This window comes from Capra hircus, chromosome 26 (genome assembly GCF_001704415.2).
Source record: "Capra hircus breed San Clemente chromosome 26, ASM170441v1, whole genome shotgun sequence".
NCBI classification, from domain to species: domain Eukaryota; kingdom Metazoa; phylum Chordata; class Mammalia; order Artiodactyla; family Bovidae; genus Capra; species Capra hircus.
Genome location: NC_030833.1, coordinates 6673044 through 6698149, shown reverse-complemented (window position 1 = coordinate 6698149; position 25106 = coordinate 6673044). Strand labels below are relative to the sequence as shown.

The 25106-nt window shown below is 47.1% G+C and overlaps 1 protein-coding gene across 1 annotated transcript in view; it reads right to left on the bottom strand.

Moving 5' to 3' along the window:
• Window positions 1-25106, bottom strand: part of DHX32 (DEAH-box helicase 32 (putative)) — a 51185-nt gene that overhangs the window by 6391 nt on the left and 19688 nt on the right. Inside the window, exons 3-7 of the mRNA XM_018041245.1 lie at window positions 18133-18326; window positions 11156-11528; window positions 5914-6159; window positions 4555-4654; window positions 4305-4463 (exon numbers count right to left, since the gene is read on the bottom strand). Coding sequence (XP_017896734.1) covers window positions 4305-4463; window positions 4555-4654; window positions 5914-6159; window positions 11156-11528; window positions 18133-18326 — 1072 coding nt within the window. The remainder of the gene's footprint in view (window positions 1-4304; window positions 4464-4554; window positions 4655-5913; window positions 6160-11155; window positions 11529-18132; window positions 18327-25106) is intronic.

Genomic DNA, 25106 nt, shown 5'->3' with positions numbered 1-25106 from the left:
GAAACCAGCTTCCATAAGTCAGCAAAGCTGCTTCATCGTAAGTTACAGGATCTCTGGGAACTGTCCCTGTGAGGATCTGGCTGGACAGCCAGCCTCTGTCCCCGGAGGGCACTGCTCCTCGTTTTTATACCCTGGAGTTGAGTTGGCTGCACACAGGGTGACTGGTGGAAATAACATCATGACTCTGCTCCCGGTCCTAACAGCAGCGGAAGAGAGGAAGTTCTTGGGGGTTTCATTATGCTAGAAAGAGCAAGTTAATGAATGCAGATGATACAGGTGAAGGAGCACTCATAAAAATAACTGCATAAGGTTTGCTAATATTACATTCTACGTTTTAAGCCAGCTCCCTGGTACAGCCCATAAAATTGTAGGTAAAAGCAAAAGGGTTTAGATGAGGATTCTTTATGGTAGTGCTGTTTAAGTGTAATCCACGGTAAATAATGCTAACAAATGGAATGTAGATGTTTAGTGCCAGGCCTCTTCTTTACAACACTGCAAAATCACGCTGCTCTACTCCAAAGGCAATTTCAATATGAACAAAACATCGCCACTGTACTCCCTGCGGGATAGCTCACTGCGAGGTCACACGCCTGCCCCACAGCCATCACTCAGAGTCACCTGGAGGGCTACTGACACACTCTTTCCTGCATCCTCTTCCCACGGAAGCCCAAATGCCAGGCTCCAACATGGAATCTGCGTTTTCATGCCACAGCACCTGCAGAAAGGCTGCTCACAGAAAGGCTGTTTGTCTAGAATAAGGGTTGAGCCCACAGCCAGATGGAGGGCTCAGCACTGATCCGAAGCAAGAGCGCAGGTCCGATGGGTCCAGGGCTCTGCTGTGTCATTTCCAGAACCAACAGCCTCACGTGGCATCTTTCCTATGGCCTTGAAAAGTCTGCCAAGATTTTCGATGTCAAATAGCAGAGTGTTCCCTTCCCTGTCATGGGGACCTCCACCCAGGTGCTCAGCAGGGGAGAGAAGAATGCAGAGCTGGAGACAGGAAGCTGCGTGCCTGTGCCGTTCAGCCTCTGCCCTCGAGGGTCCCAGAGGCAAGGCTTGGGGTCACAGGACACCCCACGTCCTTACCGCAACCCGCTTGGGCTGATGCTAGCCTGAGTGGCCGAATGTCACGCAACTGGTAACGAGGGCCAGGGCGCTGGGGTGCCTGCAATCCTGGCCGCCTCTGGCCCAGTGTGCCGAGGACAGCCCCGTTTCCCTCCCTCCCCAAGCTCGAGGAAGGCTGGCATTCCCGTTCAGCCTCCACCAGCTGGGCCCAAAAACAGAGTCGCTGGGCCCACAAAGAGCTGAACGGGTTCCGAGGGCTGCAGGTGCTTCCCTTCTGTGTCTTCTAAGCTCTCACTCAGATTTTCTTTTCATTCTGAAAAATGACCTCCTCTCGCTCCCGAGAGCCTCACGACACTGGCTCTCGTGGGTTTCAGCACCTTCGTGCCTCTTCTCCACCCTCCTCCCCGCCGTCTAGGAACAGCAGTCAGCTCTGTGTGGCCTCAGGCAGATGACATGTGGCCTCTGTGCATTCAAAAACCGAGGTGGGGCCTCCTGCCAGCGCTGGGGTCGAATCCTGGCTATCTGGGGGCAACCCGCAGCACGCTCCCTGCCGGGGATGGAGGGATTCACGCCAGGCTCCCTCCCACGGCCCATTTCCCCTCCGATCTCTTCACACAGACCGTTATGTTTTAGCCCCTTTGTAAACTCCAGAGCAGAATCTTGCGTTTCCCGTGATGACCCACCACTTCTCGGGTGCACTCACCAAGCAGGCTCCTCGAAGAGAAAACTGCGGAGCATCTTGACTCCCTGATTCAGAGGCTGAGAAGTCCCAGCCTCAGCCCCACAGGCCAAGGGTCTGGACGCCATCTTCGGGGCCCTGACCCGATCCTGCCCTTTCCTCCTTCCCCCGTCTCTGAGACGGCCCTGTCTCGTCCCAAATGCCACGTCCGGCAAGTCTGCATTTGGGTCCACTCTTCACAGATGGTTCCAATGCCAGTCGTCTGGCCGCCAGCAAAACGAGCTCTGAGGCCAGATACCAAGGTGACGTCTGGCGTGGGCCTGGGCTCAGCGAGCTTGTCCCCGCCCGTGCTGACGGCGCTCCCCTGCCCTCCCAGAGGGAAGAGGCCTAGGACCACCTCAAGTGGTCGGCTGGCCCTGGACTCCCTGACCCTGATCAACAGGGACTGCGTCCTCCACTCACCATGGAGGTCAGTCCTCAGCACCAGCTTAGAAAATGAGGAATTTTTTTTTTTTTAAGAGAGCTGTGCCAAGGGACCCTGGGGGAGGGCATGGCAACCCACTCCAGTGTTCTTGCCTGGAGAATCCCCACGGACCGAGGAGCCTGGCGGGCTGTAGTTCATGGGGTCACAGAGTCGGACACGACTGAGTGACTAAGCACGCACGCACACACAGGCCAAGGGAACTGGATGAAGAGCCTAGTGACGCCAAATCCGCCTCACGTGGCCGCGAGTCCTGCAGAGGCGGCTATGCTGCATCTGCGCGTTTCATTTACGAGCGGCATTAAAGGCAGCAGCTGCAACCATCATCTTTTTTTTCCCCCTTTCAAAACGATGAGTCAGAGTTAATCCACGGTTGTATTTCCCCAAAGCAAAGCAGAAACAGTTATGTGCATACTGCCAGGAGACAAGAATAAATCGTTTCCCTCACCCATTTGTTCCCCGCTCTCGGCTCTAAGCCCCAGGCACAGAGTGAGCGGCAGAGGGTGACCACTGAGAAACACAGCAGTTCCTCTGCACTCTGGCTGTGCTGTGCCATTTGCTTTTTAAAATCTTGGACGTTACAAGGCCTGCTCTTCTCTCGTCATGCTGGTCCACCAAGTAACTACTGGCTTGAAAACAAGATGCCCAGGCAATCAACATGAAAGAAAAAGTGAAGCCACTCAGTCGTGTCCGGCTCTTTGCGACCCCATGGACTATAGCCCACCAGTCTCCTCAGTCCATGGAATTTTCCAGGCAAGAGTACTGGAGTGGGTTGCCATTTCCTCCTCCAGGGGATCTTCCCGACCCAGGGATTGAACCTGGGTCCCCCCTGCACTGCAGGCAGATGCTTTACCGTCTGAGCCACCAGGGAAGCCCAGCATAAGCAATTTTCAAAAATAAAACCTGTTTCTTCAGGGGGTGGTGTCTGGAGTGATGACTGGCTGGCTGGCAACAGATGCCCTGGAGTCTCCAGGGAGAGACTGGAGAGATGGATGTGAGTGACCCACCCCCGCCTTCCAGACTCCCTTTCCCTCAGGGACCAGAGCGAGACCCAAGGGCAGGGGGCTTCACCATTTTCGAGGTAAGGGCTCATGGCTAAAGGAATCCTGGTTTCCCAGCCTTTCTGGACCTCATCACTCACCCCCCAGGGCCCCAGCCCGTCCCCTCCAACCGCCGCTATAGAAGACAAACGCATTCTGAGTTCACTCGCTTGCATTTGCTTGCTTACGTTTTACAACCTTCCTGTGACGGCGTCTTTCCTCTGAGCTACCATCTCAAGGTATGTTTATCACTAATGTACCTATCACTTCAGCTAGTAAGGAAGGGCCCAGGCCTAATGAACCTCTTCTCAGATGGGGAAGCTCTGTGCCAAACCAAGCTGGCTGATAGCCTCAGGGTCAAGCCTCAGGCTTGGGACTGCATGGCTGTTATCCCAGTAACGTGCTCATTCTCCCAAGAACCTGAATGCCACGGCCTCCTTTACATGCGTTCAATGTAGGCCTCTCTCTCCTGCATGCCTGAGCTTCTGCTGGAGAACAGCGACCCTTTCCCTGCAAGAACAGACGGCTCCGAGGGAGAAGATGCTACAGAGAAGGAAGGAGGTCTGTCTTGGACGAGACAAGGCGCTCACCCGGTCCCTCTCCTCCTGGAGATCCACTGCTCCTCTAGGGAGAAGTCTATTGAAAACCTTAGATTCCAAGGGTGCCCAAAGTAACTGGTCTTCCAAGTCTTTACTGGCAGAGTTTCAACATTAAACCCCCTATGGTTCTAGGGTAGGTCTCAGCGCCACCCCGGCTTCCACTGGCCTGGCCACCTGTCTCCCTGTGTCCAATGGCAGACAATTCCAGTGTCAGGACGGGTATTTCCCAGAGGGTGCCTTTTTTTTTTTTTTTTTTTTTACAAAATTTTCAGATGACTTCGGAGAATGTTTACCTTTAGTGGAGACAATGCTTTAGGACAAATCAAAGCCCCAGGCTGCTTGCTCTGCCAGGGGGCCACCCGCTCTTAGGACGGGGGTGGGCAGGAGCTAAGCGGGCAGGGCTGCAGCCGGGTGCCCTGCCGGCCCGCGCCCGTGCCTACCGGGTCTGTTCATGAAGTCACAGTGGCCCAGGCCCGCGATGTCCACTCTCTTCATGAAGAGCACCGTGCTCGTGAGGTTGGCTTCCTGCATCTCTGCTGGCTTCAGCAGCCGCATGTCCCTGGAGGCAAATTCTTCGGAGTACAGACAGAAGAGTTTTCCTGGAAGAAACCGGGCAAAGGCGGGGCTGACGCATCTGGGGTGCCAGCAGACGGGAACCGCCGTGCGTGGCTCCGGGGCCCGCGGGGCTACCTGAGGGAGAGGCGCCGAGGAGCTGCTTGCGGGTCTCGGCCTGGCTCTGGCTGATGGGCTGCGTGACGAGTGAGTCTGCTCTGATCCTGGGGTTGTACACCTTTGAACGGAAGGACAGCGGCTTGAGCATCGGCTCACTCAAGACCCCACGGGCCGGTCACCCGGAAGTGACTGCTGTTTGCAGCACCTGACTTCATGAACTGCTCTGCTACTGACTCGTTCATTTTGTACGACATTTGCTATTGCTTCACTTGCCTTGAGATGGAAACTGCAAGGGCTTTGATAAATGGATTGAAGGGCTGTCTGCTTTCAGTGTGGCTTCTGTGAATATGAGGGCTCTGCATCGTCTGCTGAAACACGGATGCTGCTTCTCAAAGCGCCACGCTGCCCGATGGGGACAGATACTCACGTGCCCCATGGACAAAAGGATGATCCTCTGACAATGCTGCGTTTCCTCAAGCTTCTAGTCAAATGGACTGTGACCCCCCCCAAGGGTCTCACCTCTATAACGCACGCTGGGCCTTCCCGGTCCAATAGGCTAATATAAAGCTACAGATGGCACTGACAGTGATTCTTCTCAGGGGTAAGTTGAAAGGTTAAGTGATAAGCCTGGGTTCTCTGAATGGTGGATAAATGCTGTAAGGTCAAGCCAAACGGGTTCCGAGGAAACCTTCCAATGGCTGGAATGGCTCTGTCATAGTAATCACGGATACTTAGGAGACCTGTAGTCTCCTGGGGGGATAAAACTGACACAGCACCTCCTAACAGTAAATGGAGCAACACTCAGGGTAGGTTCTTTTCAGTTTTTTTCAGTTTACAGGCTAGGACTTCCGAAACCCCACTGTCTGAGAGCTTGAGCCATCCTATTCCCGTTTTTCCTAATTTTTAAGGGCAGTGATTAAAAGCATACATTTTTAAATTTAGGATGGAACTTTACCATGTCAACAATAAAGCCAAAATTTTCTTAAATAAAAGTCAGTGTACTTGAACCTAATCTCTAGTAAATTACCTGGGAGAAGATGCTAATTACTTTGATAAAGAGGCCACCAAAAACCTAAGACATGTATGGAAGCAAAGATTAGTTCGGGAGTCAAGTAATTTGCTTTAGTAGTTGTGTTTCCTTAAAACTTTTTCCGTTAGCACCTCAATCAGTTTAACTTTCCAGACTTCCAGCCTGCTAATGAAAGGCAGTTGCCTATGCTCAAGACTCTGGTTACTGCACGCAACAGCGCTTCTCTGCACACATGGCCAAACAGAGAAGTCCCCAGATCGCAAAATGACAGGAACCCAAGACAATGGTCAGCAGTCTGATAACTGCCCTGCTCAGTTTAGGCAATTTACCTGCTCAATAATAATTACCTTTCTTCTCTCCACACCCACATCAATAACAAACTTGACTGTGTTGCTACAGATCAAAGATTCTCCGGAGCTAGCCGTCAACACCACTCGTCTCTGATAAACCGGGCATCTTTTTTCCGTTTCATCGTTTGGCTTGAACAGTGCACATTTCTCTTTTGGATACAAAGGAACAACTACCAGCTCTCCAAGATCTGGATTTAAGTTAGATCCTTCTTGGCAGACAATTTCATAGGCTTTTTCAATATCCTAAAGTAAAACAAGAACATCATCCATGAGAGTAAAGTACATTATAAACAACTTTGTCCATATTACACAGAACTACAGGCAAAGCCAAGGACCTACTGAGTAGCACAGGGAACTCTGCTCAACGTCATGTGGCAGCCTGGATGGGAGGGGAGTTCAGGGGAGAATGGATACACGGATTTGTATGGCTAAGTCCCTTTTCTGTCCACCTGAAACTATCACAATTTTGTTAATCGGCTATACTCCAATACAAAATAAAAGTTAAAAAAATAAATAAAATGTTTTTAAAAATTTGGCAAAAGCTGCATAATGTATTCACGGAAAGAAATACTTGTCTATAGGTATCGTCAAATAAGAAAGGAAGATATAACTGTGTAAGAACATTTCTTTGGGGAAGTTAAATATAATTTATAAACGATCTCATTGCTTTTAGTCCAAAATGGCTTTCCTTTTGTGAAATGTACTGTCTTTGCCTTCATGCGTTTCTCTAGCTTAAGGCAGTTTCTCACCTCTGTTAACAATGACAGGGAAACAAAAGTTATTTTCAGATCGGTGAGAATGCACCACTGTGCTCTGATGGTGGCAGGACTAAGCTGTAAAGCAATCTCTAGGTTTCCAATAGAAGCAAATATACATACACGTCCCATAATCAGGACCTTAATCTGGGTCATTTTCAGAACGGCATTTAACATTAGCTTTTAGCATTTTAAAAATAGCAGAAATGCAATGAAGCAGGCAGGAAATAATCACTGTTATTTATACGTTTGCAAGATTCAGGAATTTAGAAATACTCTTTAAAAACATTTCATTATCAAATACATTGAAAAAGAGTAAATTATGTGCCCTAAAACTATAAATAAGTATATTACTGCAAAATGCTCAAAAAGCAAGACACTTTACACAGTACTTTTCTATTGAACTCTTCTCAAACCACAACCCGATTTCTACAACCTCACATAGGAAAGATGCCACAATGTAATTCTTACACCTTTTAAATTTGTTTCCAAAATTTGTTTTTTTTTTAAGGGTCTAACTACCAGATGGAGGAAGTCAGTCAGTTCAATCGTCTGACTCTTTGCGAACCCATGAACTGCAGCATGCCAGGCCTCCCTGTCTATAACCAACTCCCGCAGTTTACTCAAACTCATGTCCATTGAGTTAGTGATGCCATCCCACCATCTCATCCTCTCATCCCCTTCTCCTCCTGCCTTCAATCTTTCCCAGCATCAGGGTCTTTTCAAATGAGTCAGTTCTTTGCATCAGGTGACCAAAGTATTGGAGTTTTAGCTTCAACAGGAAGCCCCATTTCATTTTATTAGATTAGATTTCACCAAAAGTCTAACAATGCCTTCTGTGACTTTTATAAAGATTTGAGGCCCCTGCCCAGCGCTCCAGCTCATCTTTCCTTCCCTCCACACCACCTGTCAGATGGGACTTAACTAACTCAAGGGCTTCACAGGTGGACATATCTGCCTGGAAAGCAGCAAGAGCTGGGGTGACCTATTACCCCAGAGACCCCGGGGAAGCAGGGCAGAGGCGTGGCCCACACCGCCGTCACCTGGGCACCTCCTGCTCACACTTCCCTTTCCTATGGAGCGGGTCTACTTGGGGCACGTTTGTTTTTTTTGTTAACCAAGCAAAGAGCAGGACTACTGACTGTAAAGAATGAAAGCTTGCCAGCTGGAATAATCAGAATAAAGCTATTTATTCCAATTTTTTTTTTTTATCATTCTAATCATGTCACATTTTCAGCGAAGCAAGCTTAGAGACTTGCAGAGAGGAGAGTGAGTCCTCGATCTGCAGCTTCCTGCACGCGGCTGCTGCCCAGGCCTCACAGGGACCTGGGTACGTTCCTCTTGGTGGGGAGGTGGCAACCTTGGTGCACACAGCTACCTGAGCTGGAGGAGGAGGCTGCATTCCAGCAGCGCACTCACAAGTGTCCGACCAAATAAACCTTCAAACTGCACTGCAACAGTTCTCTCACTCTCTGAGAATCGAGGCCTGTCATTTTTCATTTGCTTCCAGCTGCTAGAACTTCAGTTATAACAGGGTTCTAATGTTGAATTTTGTTCCAGATGGGGAAGAAAAAGAATTTTAAAAAATCTTCAAAAAGAAATCTAAAGCAGAGCAAAATAGAAACATTACTGTATCTACTTTAGATTCCTCAAGCTCAGAGGACAGAAAGCTTGGAGGTCATATCTTCAGAATTTTTAAAAAGTGCCTAAGACACTCATCCAGTGCATCAAACTGTTTACTCACTTCCTTCTTGTTCAAGGTGTGCAGAGCATTTACATCCGCAGGGCTTTCCCATGACACCTGCAACAACTGTGGAAGACGCAGCCCCCTGAGCTGAAGGAAGACATCCGGCCCCAGAGGAAAGGGCCTTGACCAGATGGGATATTTTCCAGGAAAACCTTCCACCTAAGAGCACCTTCCTGTGACAGCTTCAAGTTAAATGACCATCTGGCTAGACGGTCTCATTTGTCTTTATTTTTGTTTTCCAGTTAATCTACTTCATTTTTTCTTCAAATTAAAAAATGGTAGAGTGGTTAGGAGCAACACCCTGGAAACATGCAGGTCTCCGTGTCTCGACTGAGCCCAAGACACAGGGAGTGCCTGGCTCTCGGGTGTTAACTCACAGCATGTGAGGGAAGACGGGAGGCATCTGACGTTTCTGAACCAAAACATCTGAGGGTGTCTCTGCACTTTAGAATGGATTTCTTAAGAGGAAAAAAAAACAACAAGTAGTACACTTCTGTTAAGACTGCTTGGCTTTGATTTCATATGACATTTGGTTTGCTGCGGCAGATTCTAAAGTAGTATACTGAAATCAAGAAAGATTCAAACAGCAAAGGGAAAGATGGTCAATAGCTATTAACATGGATTTCAGGGCAAGACAAGATTTTCCAAAAGACAAATTCTGAGACTATAAGCAGAGTATGTTATGCCAGTTTATCCTGACATAAGGAGTTAAAAAGAAAAAAGAAAAGTCCATCAGGATACTGAGCTGTGTTCAGCTTGTTAGGGAATAGATGGAGAAAAGAAAACCAGGTAACAGCTGTGGGATTTGGGGCTGGGCTGCGAGGAAGATCGCTGGCTCCCAGAGAAGGCATGCTCTAGCTGCAGGACAGCTGTCCTGCCGCCCACTGGCCGCCTGCTGGACGAGGAGACCCCCCCGAGACCCCCGTGCTCCACTCGGCCACAGCAGCAGCCGCTGCCAGGACGAATGAGTCCTCACGCTCAGATGCTCAGAACTGCAAGCTCTGCCCCGAGCCTTCCCTGCACTGCCACGGGCGTGACTTTAAGACTGCAGGAAGCATAGTTTCTTAAAGAGACGTCTTTCCCATCTGACTTCCAGGAAGATTCTATACCCTTCTAAGCCCTGTGGATTTTACAGCTTCTACTATCCTATGTAAAAATGCATCTTCTGAAGTCTGACAATTAAAAAGTCATTATGGCATTACTTATAGCTTCTATTAAAGAATCAAATACTACCCCCAACTCTGTTATGAGCTTTATTCAAAAATCCATGTGAGAATTTTTGGTTACTCTGAAGATGACTACTCACCCTATCAGTCTTAATTATACTGCCCCCATCCCCAGCATTGAGACATATGCCTTCTCTTCACCTGGCAACTCTAACTTTCAAATGTCTTAGACTCTTTAATTCCGCCCTTCCTCCCTTCCTGAGGCTTTACCCAGTTACACTGAAAACGTCTGTTCTCAGAAATCCTTTCCGTCTCCTTAATCATTGTATTTCTTCCCTCAGGACTTTCTCGAATATCTCGAATCATGCAGGATTAGGGAATGATAATAGAATACATCACTGTAGCAGGCAGATTTACTACTCAAGAAACTGTATAATCTATACATGAAAAACATAAGTATGCTGTAGTTTATCATGTACTGGATATTCTGAATTATTTTCTTTACAGAAACAGATAAAATTTACATTGTGAGAAAACTGTCTAAAGGTCTCAAAGCTCAGTCATCCTTCGTGCTGTGACTATGAAGCAGAATCAACACTCCTGAAGGCGTTTCAGAAAGCGTGTGCACACTTAAGGCTCTGATGGAGAGACGAGGTGCTTGTCTTTGTTCAGCTGGTGGCTCAGCCAGTAGCAAGCAGCTTCCTTTTGGTTTCTGTTTAATCACTGGAATCGTCATAGTCTAAAAGGCATGGCTTTTACTGGGAGTGAAATGACGGGCAGGGAGGAAAAGGCCTGGCAGTCAGTCTCTAAGAAGAAAGTCTAACTCTTAAAAGAGTCCGGAGATTTTTAGATCTGGCTCTCACGACAGTGGGAGAGAGAGAAGCAGGGTCAGGGTTAACTGCGTTCAGACAAATGCAACCCCAAGTGGACCCTGACTGTCTGAAAGCAGTGACAGACGCGCAGGTGTCCATTTCCAGTTGTGCTTTTGGAAAGGCAGCTTCAAGTGAAGTGTTTGCTCATTCATCTTTTTAAGAAAAGTACAGTGAGACAGCCCTCTGGGTGTGCCGTGAACTCTAGTGCTCTGCCTAATTCTCCGCTGACTGTTTAGGAACACTTTTTTGCTTCCTGATTCTCTGCCAAGCGCTTAGGATGTGTTCTGCATCTCCAGCACCTGTTCCTGCCATAAGGCGGGCAGCCGCACCAGCGTGTCCCCTCTGCTGAGAGGGCTCACGGTGAGCCTCTGGGGCGGCCCAGAATCCCGCCCGCCAGGGGGCAGGAAGTCAGCTCTGGAGATCACCCCACAAGCTCCTCAGACTCCCCCTTCCCCCTCCTCGCTCTGTGCTTCCTGCTTTTAGAAGCATTTCCCTGTTCACCTTTCAAGCACAGGCTTTATTTACTCTTTATCGAACCTTCTTCCGAAGTATAGAGTAATGAGGTATGGTGGAACCAAATATTTAAACAGCTAATTAGCAATGTGAAATCTGTAGGTTATTCAAATCTTCGCAGCAAGGTTCAAAGGCTCCCAATAAGTAACCTTATTGCTCTGGTAGGTTAGAGTATTACTTACTTACTTGTTCACAGGCCAGAAAGACAACGATGTCACCCTTCTCACCCGAGTGGTGAATTTCAAAGATAAGGCGTAAAATAGATTCAAAAGACTCCTTCTGAGCCCCACTAAGGTACACAACCTCCACGGGGTGCTTGTTTTTCACTTGGATGAGAGGCACGTTTCCATAGTAAGAACTGAGCTTGTTGATCAGGTGAGGTGAGGAGTTAATTATGAGCTTCAGTTCCGGTCTTGCTAGTAACACATCTTTAAGAAGTCCAAGTAACACGTCAGTTGCGATGCTTCTTTCATGAATATCATCTAAGATGATGACCCCATAGCTACCCAAAAAAGGATTGGACATCATTTCTCTTTGCAACATATCATCAGTACAATACCTACAAAAAGGAAATATTAACGTTAGAATGCTCTCATGAAAAAGATCATACAAGAAACTCCTGACATAAGCCACAACGATGCCTGTCTAGTATCCTTCTGTCTAAATCGAGAGCTTAAAATCTTTATTGGGGCCAAGATTCCTTTAAGCTGATAAAATCTACAAACCTTCAAAACTGAAAAATACATATAAACAAAAATTTTAAGCGTAGTTTGCATACGTTCACTGACCCTCTAAAGACCATCACTGAACCTTAGGTTAGAGACCTCTGCCTTAAATGTTTATTACAGATACTAGCAAGAGCTACATTGAACATTTGCCCTGAGCTTTTTAAACAAAAAAGTAACCTAGCAAAATAACTCCTGTCAGGTAAGAGTTTTCCCCTCTTCCATCAACGGAAGGACGTCGAGTGGGAGCACACACTGTTCAGTGGAGCACACACATGTACACGGATGACCGTCTTGGCTCAGGTTCTTGGCCCGGTGGGTCCAGGAGAAGGACTCTGTTGGTGGCACTTTTTGGGAGATGACATCACCAAGGTGTGAGCATCACCGTGTTTGAAATGTCACCCAAATAATACTCACACAAAAGCACCTAAAAAGTAATCACCTATTTGAGGGCAGCATGCAAACTGAGAAGTATTCCTAGAGGAGGAAGGGGTCAGTAGTGATTTTAATGGAATTTTCCAGTTCTTGGGAGGTTTTTAAAAAATAATCACAAATACCTATTCATCATCCAGAACCATACAAACATCATCTTTCTGACAGTGTTCACCTATCTACCTGTATTATTCCTTGAGGAAGCCAATCCATAAGCTTTATACCAATGTAAGGTATTTATTTTATTTGTCCCTGTCTACGGCAGGTCTGAAACGGCTATTCTGAGAAAGCCCTGCTTGCAAGGGTGCACCTTGGCTGGCATTTGGGAACTTAGATTTGGGGAGTGTTCTCACATTCCCAGAACTGAGGCTTACTGTCTGTAATATGGTCCAACCTGCTTTCCTTCTGGCAGTCCGGAATTTTAGAATACAGCAGGAGGCAGAGTGCCTATGTGACCAGCGCCCAGCACAGGCCCCTGGCACAGAGTCCCTGATGAGTTCCCCTGACAGGACAGCATTTCACACTCGTCATCACAGCTCACAGCTGGAGGGACGAAGCATGTGCTAAGCAGTCCATGGGGAGGGGCTCCTGGACACCCAGCCTGGTTCCTGCGGGCTGCGCCCCCGGCACCACTCCCCTCTGCTGACTCTATCCTTCAGTTCAGTTCAGGTCAGTCGCTCAGTTGTGTCCGACTCTTTGTGACCCCATGGACTGCAACATGCCAGGCCTCCCTGTCCATCACCAACTCCTGGAGTTTACTCAAACTCATGTCCATTGAGTCAGTGATGCCATCCAGCCATCTCATCCTCTGTTACCCCCTGCTTCTCCCAGCTTTAATCTTTCCCAGCATCAGGGTCTTTTACAAGGTCAGTTCTCTGTATCAGGTGGCCAAAGTATTGGAGTTTCAGCTTCAACATCAGTTCTTCCAATGAATATTCAAGACTGATTTCCTTTAGGATGGACTGGTTGGATCTCCCTGCAGTCCAAGGGACTCGCAAGGGTCTTCTCCAACACAAAAGCATCGATTCTTTGGCACTCAGCTTTCTTTATAGTCCAACTCTCATATCATTACATGACTACTGGAAAAACCATAGCTTTGACTAGACGGACCTCTGTTGGCAAAGTAATGTCTCTGCTTTTTAATATGCTGTCGAGGTTGTATCCTTACACTGCAGTAAATCTGAGCTGTGGATCAACTACATACGGGATCCCATGAGTCTTCCTAGCAAACCATCAGACATAGGGGTGGCCTTGGAGACTCTGACACAATCCTCAATTAATCCACTTCAGGGAAGAAAGAAAAAGGAGAAAACATTAAGTTTCTAGTGTGTGCCAGGCATTATGCTGGTACGATAGTTCTCATTTAACCTTTAGAGTAAACCTTCAAGATAGACACTACTATCCCATTATTTGTAAAAGAGGAACCTGAGGTTCAGACAGGTTCAGTATCCTGCACATGGTCATAACGTAAGGGAGAGGGTCAACTTAAGCCTGAATATTACATCTCACGCCATCATCGAATTATAAAGATCATGACCGTGGCCACCATGGATTCGTATAAAGCCCACGTTCCCCCTTTCTGCACCTCTATGGAATCAGACGTGTGCTTTCTGCCCTTCTCCTATACTTGTTCTCATTCTGTGTCTGTCTTACCAAACAAGCAGTGATAAGTTGCTGATTATTCCTTTTCTCAAACTTAAGAAATAAAATATATTAAATACTACAGTACTATACTTCATGCAAAATAAAAACAGAGTTGCATCCAAAGTCTAGCTGTCAGGTTTGTGCTGAGATTAATTAGTCTGATACAGTGATATAAGTGCTACTGGTTCTTGTTTAACACAAGCTATTTTAGTCTATGCTACTTCCTTAACATCAGAAATGAAATCCCTATCCCCTTCTCAGCAAAACTCATCTAAGCACTGATCTGACAGGAAGAAATGCTCCTTCTCTGCCAGACAGAGGTATGTATGTGATAGAAAAACGTCCAGGCTTAATCAAAAAGGGAGAGGTTGTGACTCACCTAAACTACGAGACTCAGCAAGCTAGACCTGGCCTTTCGGATGACTGTAAGGAGATCTGACCAGTCCATCCTAAAGGAGATCAGTCCTGGGTGTTCACTGGAAGGACTGATGTTGAAGCTGAAACTCCAATATTTTGGCCACACGATGCGAAGAGCTGACTCATTTGAAAAGACCCTGATGTTGGGAAAGATTGAAGGCAGGAGGAGAAGGTGACGACAGAGGATGAGATGGTTGGATGGCATCACCAACTAAATGGACATGAGTTTGGGTAAACTCCAGGAGTTGGTGATGGACAGGGAGGCCTGGCGTGCTGCAGTTCATGGGGTCATAAAGAGTCGGACACAACTGAATGACTGAACTGAACTGAACTGAAGGGAATACTAAGGATCAATCCTAAAACTTCCCACACAAACCTCCAGCTTTCTATTTAAGACAGAGACCTATTTCTTACCTTATATTAATAAGATCATGTGTACAGTGCTTAAGAAAATGCTGTCCCTGATGACCATGTAAAAAGATAGATACATCTTGGAAATGTCATTTATACCTTAAATTCTTAAGACTAAATTTCCAAAAGCTAAGAGCATAATATAGGAAAGTTTAATTAATTTTTAAAATTATATTTATTGAATTTGACCTTACAAATGTGAATAATTAAAAAAAAACTGTGTTCTAGAGGGTTCTTATTTGAAATTTATGTATCACTTCCACAAGATATTGTGATATCTATTAATAGTTCAAAGACTATTTTAGGCATATGATATTCAGGTATCCACTGGTTTGAAAAAAGCCAGGAAAAAAGCTTAAAGAAAAACTACACTGTTTTATATAGAATCCAGAAAAATGGCAGTGGCATAAAGATTATATTTACTAACTGCCTATTATGTGCCCAACAGATTAGATGCCAAGGAAGTACAAAGAAAATGGAAAAGACAGTGTCTAATACAGAATACTCCATCCATGGTCAACAGTCACCCTTCAGCTCAGTTCAGTCCAGTCACCCTTAGAGCCTCTTATTTAAATAGCTTCTCAGTCTGAACTTATCAATAACTATGGTGAGCATGCGTCTTCCAGGCAATGAACGTGGCTGGAGTTTACCTCTTTAGTCACCCAGATCGCTAACACGGGCACCGTGCTCCCACGCACCAGGCATGCACAGCAGCTCCCTGAGTTTTCACAACCCCTGAGCACGTGTGGCAACTACCGCGGCTCAGGGATGAGGAAGCGGAAGCAGAGAGGTGGGGCAAGGCAAGGCAACAGGTGCGCGTCTCTGAAATCAGCAGAGACGCTCATTTCACAGCCACGTCACCTGCTCTTCGGAGCACAGAGCAACAGGAAGAAAAGAAAGGATGACTTTCTTTTATCAACACAGGGCTTTTCACTAGCTCTGGCCCCTTTGCTTGCAGCTCAAACTCTGTGAGCAACAAATCAGAGTATCTGCTGACTCTGCACTGGCTGGGGCATGTCAGGGTGGAAAGTGCAGCGTCCCAGCAAGCGTGCCCGGGAAGTGAAGAGGAAAGACGAGACGGCTGGGCAGCCCGGCAGATGCGGAAGCCACCAGAACCTGCCGCGGTCGCTAGTTCCCCTCTGCCTTCTAAGGTGTGCTGCGGGTCAGCTCCTCCACAACTTCTGAAGGCTATTCTCTGCATTAAGAAAGGAAAGCTACACGCAGAAAGAGCTAAAAAAACTGTCAACAGAAACTGTAGTCCTGCCTTTGGCTGTAAGGATTGAATGCCTCAGTCCTACAGGATTTTCCCCGTAAAGCATGAAAGCCAAGTCCCTGCCCATAACAGATGTTTAAAAGATGAGGTGTGGCTCTGACCTGCCCTGACAACATTACTGGGTTACTCCATAAGTGTTTCATCTTTGCTGCTGCTGCTGCTGCTGCTAAGTCGCTTCAGTCGTGTCTGGCTCTGTGTGACCCTATAGACAGCAGCCCACCAGGCTCTGCCGTCCCTGGGATTCTCCAGGCAAGAACAATGGAGTGGGTTGCCATTTCCTCCTCCAATGCATGAAAGTGAAAAGTGAAAGTGAAGTCGCTCAGTTGTGTCCAACTCATAGTGACCCCATGGACTGCAGCCCACCAGGCTCCTTCATCCATGGGATTTTCCAGGCAAGAGTACTGGAGTGGGCTGCCATTGCCTTCTCCGGTTTATCTGTATGCCTTTCTAATATATATATAAATATGCACTCTTGATCTATATTAATAAGATAAAAACACCAAAATATTTCATGTTAAAAGGGACCACATCCAAGAGTCCTTTTCATAAGGTTTCCAAAGTTGCTGCTGCTGCTGCTAAGTTGCTTTAGTTGTGTCCGACTCTGTGCGACCCCTGAGACGGCGGCCCACCAGGCTCCCTCGTCCCTGGGATTTGCCAGGCAAGAGTACTGGAGTGGGTTGCCATTGCCTTCTCCTCCAAAGCTGAGATGGCATTAAAGATAAAAACGTATCTATTAAGTGTAAACTAGTCAGAACTGTCCTTTAATTAAAAGTATGACCACTTGAAAGGCCACTTTAAAATATAAACGATGAAAAATGAATCTGCTGAGTGTGGGATCCTTCACCCTTTGAAGGGTGCATGTCCTGCCCAACTCCTCAACTTGTCTGTGAGTTCCCCAAAGCAGGGAGGTTTGTACGTTTACCATTTGTATAATAAACAGTTTATAAACACACACTAACACAATGACTTGGGGACATCATGGCGCTAGTAAGAGAAGGTTATGTATCTTCGAGAAGTTCAAGTCCCAGGGCTCTTGATGGAAAGGTCCCCTATGGTTTAACACCGGCCTGAGGATTGATGTCTTCTACTTTTGAAGGTAAACGTTTGCGGGAAAGCAGCTTACTGCAAACCGAGTGAGTTCTACAGGCATTCTGGGAGTGAGAAGCACTCTACCAGGGTCCACAGCAGCCAGCGGGGACCAGCGCTAGTCTTCCTTCCCATCATCAAGGGTGCTGCATACCCTCCACGGGACCAGTACGTCAGGCGCTGGGGGTACAAGTGAGCAGAGACCAGCCCTGCCCACGGTCCTCTGCCGGGCTGTGCAATGCCAGGGGATGCCGCAGCATCGCAGCATCCCTGCCAGGCCAGCAGAGGGCGTTCCCAGGGGTGTGCCCTGGCGCGCTGCTGTGCCCACAACAGAGTGAGAGACGGGCAGACACACTGCTCCCGAGACCCGTGTCTCAGCCCCCGGGCGGGCGGGCAGCGCCTGGGGCAGCTGAGGCCCTTGGGACGCCTCATCTTTCCACGAGGGCTGCAATGGAAACTGCCTGAGAAACTGGCCCAGAGCAGGGTTTTTTTTCCACTTTTCTTTTTCCCTCTAAACTCTTGGAACCTGCTGTGTAAAGGAAATCTCACAGTGAAGCTAAAGACAGATAAAAGGATTTTTTCTCCCCCTCACAACTTGTGGGAGCTACTGACAAGGGTCCCTGGAATCCGGAAGCACCTGAAAAGTAGAGTTTCGAAAACACTGACCCACACTGCCACCATGAAGGGCTGATATGGCATTTTACAGACTCCAGCAGAGAGCTTTCTAATTTACATTAAGGGAGGATTGAGGAAGTCTTCACAGAGCGGGTGACCTCTGCACAGGGCCATTCATGAAATCGGCCCGGCCTGGAAGAGGCACGGACACTCCAGGCGGACGGAAGACGGTATCGAGGCCCATGGACTCGGAGAACCACGTGTCACTGTGGCTGGCACTGGGCAGCTCCTACAGACCCACCAGAGCTGGAGCTCCGGAAGTTCTCTGCGGCCAGCCAAGACAAGTCAGAGCTTTTTGCTGAGGACTGTGGGGACATACGGAAGAAGTTTACAGACGGGGGATCTCTGATGGTGTCAGGCTGGTGACAGAGAGACGAGTTACTGTTATACAAGTTACAGGTGCTTAAAGCAGAGAACACAAAGAACACGCTCTTCTGGGACTGCAGAAGACGAGCCAGGAGCCGCACCAGGCACAGCACGAGGAAGCCCCCCACACCAACCTCAGGATGGTTTCACTGGTACAGCAGTTCTCAAAAGGAATCACGTAGCCGACTTCATGACCAATGTTAACATCCATCTCGTCTGCCACGCGGAGGGCGAGCTGGACCGCCATGGGCTTGTGGACCTGTGTGCACACCACGCCCCCGTGCTGGTAGTGGATGGAAAGGCAGTACTCAGCACACCACTGCGGAACCTTCAACAGGACAAATGAGATAGGGTCAGCCCCACGAGCACAACGACAAAACACAAGGGTTCGTCTCACACGGGATTTTTCCTTCCACCAGTGGGCTGTGCAACATCGCATGAAGCTGAACAACCTGTATTTGCGCATCAAGTTATTACTAGAAAATAAAGTTAGGAATAAACAGCAGTTAGCACGGACTGTGAAAGTTAGACCCTCAGATGAAAAAAGGAAAATTAAAAAAGATAAAAGGCAAAGTAAAAAAAATTGTTAACCTCAGCTGTTATGTAAAGACTAATATATTTAAGATTATTATTTTCTTTCTGGTTAAAAGAAAGCACCATCAAAGATATGGCTTTTGGTACCAACTCTAATGCTTTAAGCAATATAAATATTAAATATCATTTAGAAGAAAAATAGTCATTCAAAATTATAACATTTACATTTAAATCTAAATGATCATAACAAAATAACCAGATAAGCCTACTTTAACTTTCCCTGGCAATAAAACCTAAAATACACTGGCATTTATCAACTAAATATGATGAAAAATGAGCTCAGTGAGATAACCAACCAATCTTTTCAGATTTAGAGTCAGTTATAAGATGGCCAAGTTATTTCTTTTCAAATCCTTGTACTGAAATGTATAATAGTTCAATTAATTCTATCAAGTTTATCTCTGTAAGAATCATTATAGTAGAAAGCACTAATTCATTTGTATGTACAATCTTTTTAAAAATTTTCTTCTACGTATTACAAATTTAGAACTGTATACGTATATATGAACCTGTATCTCACACACATGTATGTGTGTGTAGCCATCTTGGGCACTGTCAGTAAGTTATACTTGGTTTCATGTATTTTTAAAATAAATCATTCTGAGTGCTTTTTAACAGATTCAAGGTATTTAAGAGTTTTGACATTTTAAATTATCTTCAGATTTGCTATTTACTGGGGATTCCCTGGTGGCTCAGAGGGTAAAGCGTCTGCCTACAATGCGGGAGACCTGGGTTCAATACCTGCATTTGATCCCTGGGTCGGGAAGATCCCCTGGAGAAGGAAAAGGCAACCCACTCCAGTACTCTTGCCTGGAAAATCCCATGGACGGAAAAGCCTGGTAGGCTACAGTCCATAGGGTCGCAAAGAGTCGGACACGACTGAGCAGCTTCACTTGCTATTTACTAGACCCACTGTGAGATTCCTAGATTTTACTACTCACTATAACTTGAAAAATAAACATGACTTACCAGAAATCAAGTAACTGCAAAATGAATCAAGTAACCTGCAGATTCCTGATGACTGAAAGTGTAAATGCAGTTCCTCTATTTTAAGACAGGTGTCAGCCTTGTCAACAGGCTGAAAACTAATCAGCAATCACTTACTCAATACCAGCTTTGTCTAACTCTTTGTGACTGTATAGTCCATGGCATTCTCCAGGGCAGAATACTGGAGTGGGTAGCCTTTCCCTTCTCCAGGGGATCTTCCCAACCCAGGGATCACACCCAGGTCTGCCACATTGCAGGTGGATACTTTATCAGCTGGGCCACCAGGAAAGCCCAAGAATACTGGAGTGGGTAGCCTATCCCTTCTCCAGCGGATCTTCCCGACCCAGGAATCGAACTGGGGTCTTCTGCATTGCAGGTGGATTTTTAACCAACTGAGCTACGAGGGAAGCACTTGTTCCACTAAAGATGAGACATTTAACACACTACCCTCAGCAGAGCTGGCATCAAGGCACACCACAGGAATGGACAAGGCACTCAAGTGGACTCAAGTCAGGAGTTCTAGACTTGACCTGCCACTAGCTTCTGATTTGGAAATATCGATTTTACAAGCTTCCACTCTCTTTCCTGTAAAACGAGGTAAATGGTTGAGAGTCACCCCTCAACGTCTGAGCTCCTGTGCCATTTTCTCCACTGGTGGTGGAGATTTCCATTTACTCCTATACACAAAGTCTGCAAGATTAGACTATGACAGGATGCTTGCAATGCCGTAAACATCATACAGGCCTGGCCGTGCAATAAATATAAACCATCCAACGGTCCTTACTGTCCTTTATGCCTCCCCCACAGTAGAGCAAATTATTTCATCTATGAGGCAAAGAATATCATTCAGAAATGGGACAGCTCTTCTAAGCATCAGTTAAAATAGCCAGCAGAAAGGCTGGACACACACGTGTTGGGCTTACTGTGGGGACTACTCTGCTGACACAGCCAAGCTGAGAGTTTGAGCCCAAATTACAACTGCAGAGCTCCTCTCCGGGCAGCTCTGACTGCAGACCATGTACCGCCGCTTTCGGCAACGGTCACACGCGGATGACAGCAGTGATGCAAACACAAACTGAAAGGCTCGTCTCTCAACAAAGAGGAGAGACACGTGAGATCGCCTCTCCCGATTATTACGACTTCCGAGCTTTGGCAGACCTTCCGAATCACTCTAAGCAAGCAAAGGTGCCCCGGGAAGTCTGGGGCCGTGGCAGACTCCTGAGTCTCAGCTGAAAGAAATGACGGTTTGGCAAGTGCTGGAAGTGTGAGCATTTCCTAACCTCAGGGATTTCAGGCACTGGGATTTCGGCTTCACAGGCACTCTTGCATTCTTGGCGCTCATAACAAATAGCATACCATGCCGTGCCCCGATTCTGAATCTCCTCCAGGAGTGACAGCTTCTCCACCCCGACAGTCCCTCCCCTCCTCACGGGTAGCATGTGTGCCTCTCGGAGATTCCGTGTTGCTCTCCAGTTTCTCTTTGGAAGATGTCCTTCCCCTCCCCTCCCCTCTGGCATCGCGAATATACTTTAGTTCTTAGTGAAAGTTGCGCAACTTTACAACCATCTTGGTAACAAACAAGGTAGGAAACTGTTCTTTTATAACTGAAAAAAAAAAACCCCAACAACCAAAACCAACCTATTCACAAATTTACCTGGGAGTTCTGGCAATAGACATCACTCACATTTATGTGTGTGGTCTAGAATTTTTCCCTCCTAGAAAAATACCAGGACTTCAAATATTTTCATTCTGAACTCACCTAACGATTTTTTCACATTCTCTCGATCCAGTTAATTTTTTTTAACCTTTGGAGTGGCATGCGGGATCTTCCTCTCCCGGCCAGGGATTAAACCGGTGCCCCTTGCAGAGGAGGCGTGAAGTCTTAACCACTGGATGGCCAGGGAAGCCCCCTCAACCTAGCTTTAAAGGCATTTTCTAGGCTGTGTGATGGGCCCACGTGGTGAAGCCCGCCTCGACCTGCTCTGGGTGCACAATCAAGGCTGGAGTGGAGCGGGCCCTTGGCTCGTATGCCCTCCCTGCAAGCAGGTCGCAGGACCCTAGCCAGTCTGCCGCTACAAGAGCAGGTAAGGGAGTCCTCCGAGAACCCAGAGTTTAACCTAGATCACGGCTTCACCGTCTGGGCTCCGCAACTGGAGCTCTCCAAGTTGCACCAATTTGGAAAATGAAGCAGCCAAGACTCTCCATCCCCCACCCCGGGCGACAGGCACGAGGCTGGCTGCTGAGCTCCGGGAAGCGGCGGCCGGCCTTCTAGCTGGGCTCATCCGGATCCGAACCAGGAGGACAGCCGCCTGAGTCACACTGGTGTGGCGCCTCCTGCCCCTCCAGCCACGACGAGAGACTGTGCCCCTCCTCTGGCAGATACATGAGTAAAGGACATGAGACAAAAGGGATCCAGGAGGCCCAGTACCACCACAATTAAACGCATTCTAGTCCCAAGGCCCCAAGCCCTCCTTGAGTACCTCTGGTCTGCCCCAGGTGGCTAGGTCCTCTTCTGGGCCACCCAGGGTACAGCTGTGCTGAGGTCCCAGGCACTCACTTTCATTTAAGCACCAGAGTCACGGAACCCAAAGTCAAAAGGAACCGTGTTATCGTTGTTCAGTTGCTAAGTTGTCTCATGACTCTTTGTGACCCTGTGGACTGTAGCCTGCCAGATACCTCTGTAGTATATTCAAAAGCAGAGACATTACTTTGCCGACTAAGGTCCGTCTAGTCAAGGTGATGGTTTTTCCTGTGGTCATGTGTGGATGTGAGAGTTGGACTGTGAAGAAGGCTGAGCGCCGAAGAATTGATGCGCTTGAACTGTGGTGTTGGAGAAGACTCTTGAGAGTCCCTTGGACTGCAAGGAGATCCAACCAGTCCATTCTGAAGGAGATCAACCCTGGGATTTCTTTGGAAGGAATGATGCTAAAGCTGAAGCTCTGGTACTTTGGCCACCTCATGTGAAGAGTTGACTCATTGGAAAAGACTCTGATGCTGGGAGGGATTGGGGGCAGGAGGAGAAGGGGATGACCGAGGATGAGATGGCTGGATGGCATCAAGGACTTGATGGACATGAGTCTGAGTGAACTCCAGGAGATGGTAATGGACAGGGAGGCCTGGCGTGCTGCGATTCATGGGGTCACAAAGAGCTGGACACGACTGAGCGACTGAACTGAACTGACTGATGATGGAATTCTCCAGGCAAGAATACTGCAGTGGGTTGCCATTTCCTCCTCCAGGGGGATCTTCCCGACCCAGGAATCATACCCGTGTCTCCTGCATTGCAGGCACCACTGAGCCACCTGAGGAGCCTGAAAGGAATTTTAAGGACCAGCAATTCACTCCAAGGCATGAATCGCTACAACATTCCTGCAAGCTGCCTAACCTGCCCACATGAACCAGGAGGTCAGAACACACTCCTGAGAGAGGGTCCCCTTCTGGAATAAGTGTCACACATCCCTGAATACCATGATCTGTACACATCTTGTGTGAACACAGCTAGACTCCACCAGCAGAAAACGGGGATAAGTTACAGGTGTTAAAAGGTGAAGTTGTTACAAGTGAACACGTTCTATAGCATCCAGCATCTTAATTTAGGCTAAATCTCAGGTATGTCCTGCTCATTCAGCTCACTAACTCATCCATGTCATGGGAAATTTCAGGACAAGTAAAATAAGACAGCTCCAAAAATATTTCACTCTCTTTCAGGCTTTTTCATAAACTTGCTCCCCGAAAAAGGTAATAAGAAAAGCTCTCTAAATGCATGAAACGTTGTCCTCTTTTCCAGAGAGCAGTCACTAAATAGCCTTCCATCCCACCTGCTCCGAAGAGAGATGGAATTTTTAAGATCCAGCAGAACACCCGTGGTCCTCTTTGAAAGGCTTGAGGCTAAAGTCAGACTTTTCTTTGAAAGGTTTAAAATGCTAAGGAAAAAGAAAATAGTCTTGGAAGCTCTTTAAAAAAAAATAACCAAGTTGTTTCCATAATTAAGAAGACAACCGATGCTTTCATTATCTAAATTGGTTTAGAAGAGGCCCACAGTCTCATTTGAGTACTACTTTTGATTTCTCCCACTCTGAAGATACATACTGCCTTCACACTTAACAGAAACCAGCATGACTTATTACAATGATCAAGAAGTTAAAGATGGCAAGAGAAACCACTGCTAGGTAGTAACACATCACAGGATAACAATTCTTGCCCTTTAAAAACACACATTCTAAAAGAAAACTCAAGTATGTATTAAATTTTCCTTTAAACGACCGTGTAGGTTAGCAGTTCTGAAACTAAATTTCGGGTGTTATGAGACTGAACGAGCAATCGTGAATAAGCAGCGCTCAGTTTCTCACAGTCAGAGAAGCAAGTTACAGACATGGAAACGGGAAAGGCTCAGACGAGTGCGGGACAGCTGAATTGGAATCAGAAGCACCAGTAGGAACCCAGGGTTTTTAAGAAGAGAGAGACAGAAATACAGATAAAACAAAAGTATGGAAAGGGAAAGAAATACAGAGAAGTAAAGAGAAACAGAAAGAGAGAAGTCGAAAGAGCTAGAGAGAAAGAGAAACAGCTTCGGAGCTAGAAAGACAGAGGTGTGAGCACACACACCTCACATGTTAATTTCCTCACTCTGCTCATGAAGCGGGCCTGAGAGCAATGATAAGCCAACAGCATCCCACTTTCGACACATCTTGGGCTTCCCTTCCGGTTCAGCTGGTAAAGAATCTGCCTGCAATGCGGGAGATGTGGGCTCAAAAGATCCCCTGGAGAAGGGAAAGGCTACCCACACCAGCATTCTGGCTGGAGAAATTCCATGGGCTGTATAGCCCATGGGATTGCAAAAAGAGATATGACTGAGTGACTTTCACTTCACTTCACTTCACTAGGTTTTTAAATATAATTCTCCACTAAAAGGAACCACCAGGGCTCTTAGAGGAAAATGGCTTTTTGTAAGACTGGAACAAGGAACATACTAGATGAGCCTGTAACACCTTCTTGGGCTGCAAAGCAGAGACATGCTCAGAGAATGATGTCAAAAGGACACAGAAGTCATCTCAAATGTGGCCCGTGTTCCACATTAGGAACAACCTGAGCAACAAAGTAAATGGGCTTTGTAATGAACCCACAGAATAAGAACTCATGAGTCCACCCTGACATAAATAAATGAATAAATAATGAAGGCTAAAGAGCTCAGTTTTACAGAAGAATTCCAAACGTTAAAGGGAGGAGGAATCTTGGAATTAGAACAATCACCGTTTGGTTACTACCGCGTAATAATGTCAAAGGTAAGAATCACGCCAGGATGCTGAAGCTGGCAGGTGGATGTGTGATGAGAAGCAGACTGGACACAGTCTCCTAGCATCTCCCCAAATATTGTAAATGATAGGGGGGAAATCATAACCTTACAAAAGATATCAAGACAGTCACCACCTTGTCAAGTTACCAGATTTAATGTCATTGCTACTGCTGTTGCTAAGTCGCTTCAGTCGTGTCCGACTCTGTGCGACCCCATAGACGGCAGCCCGCCAGG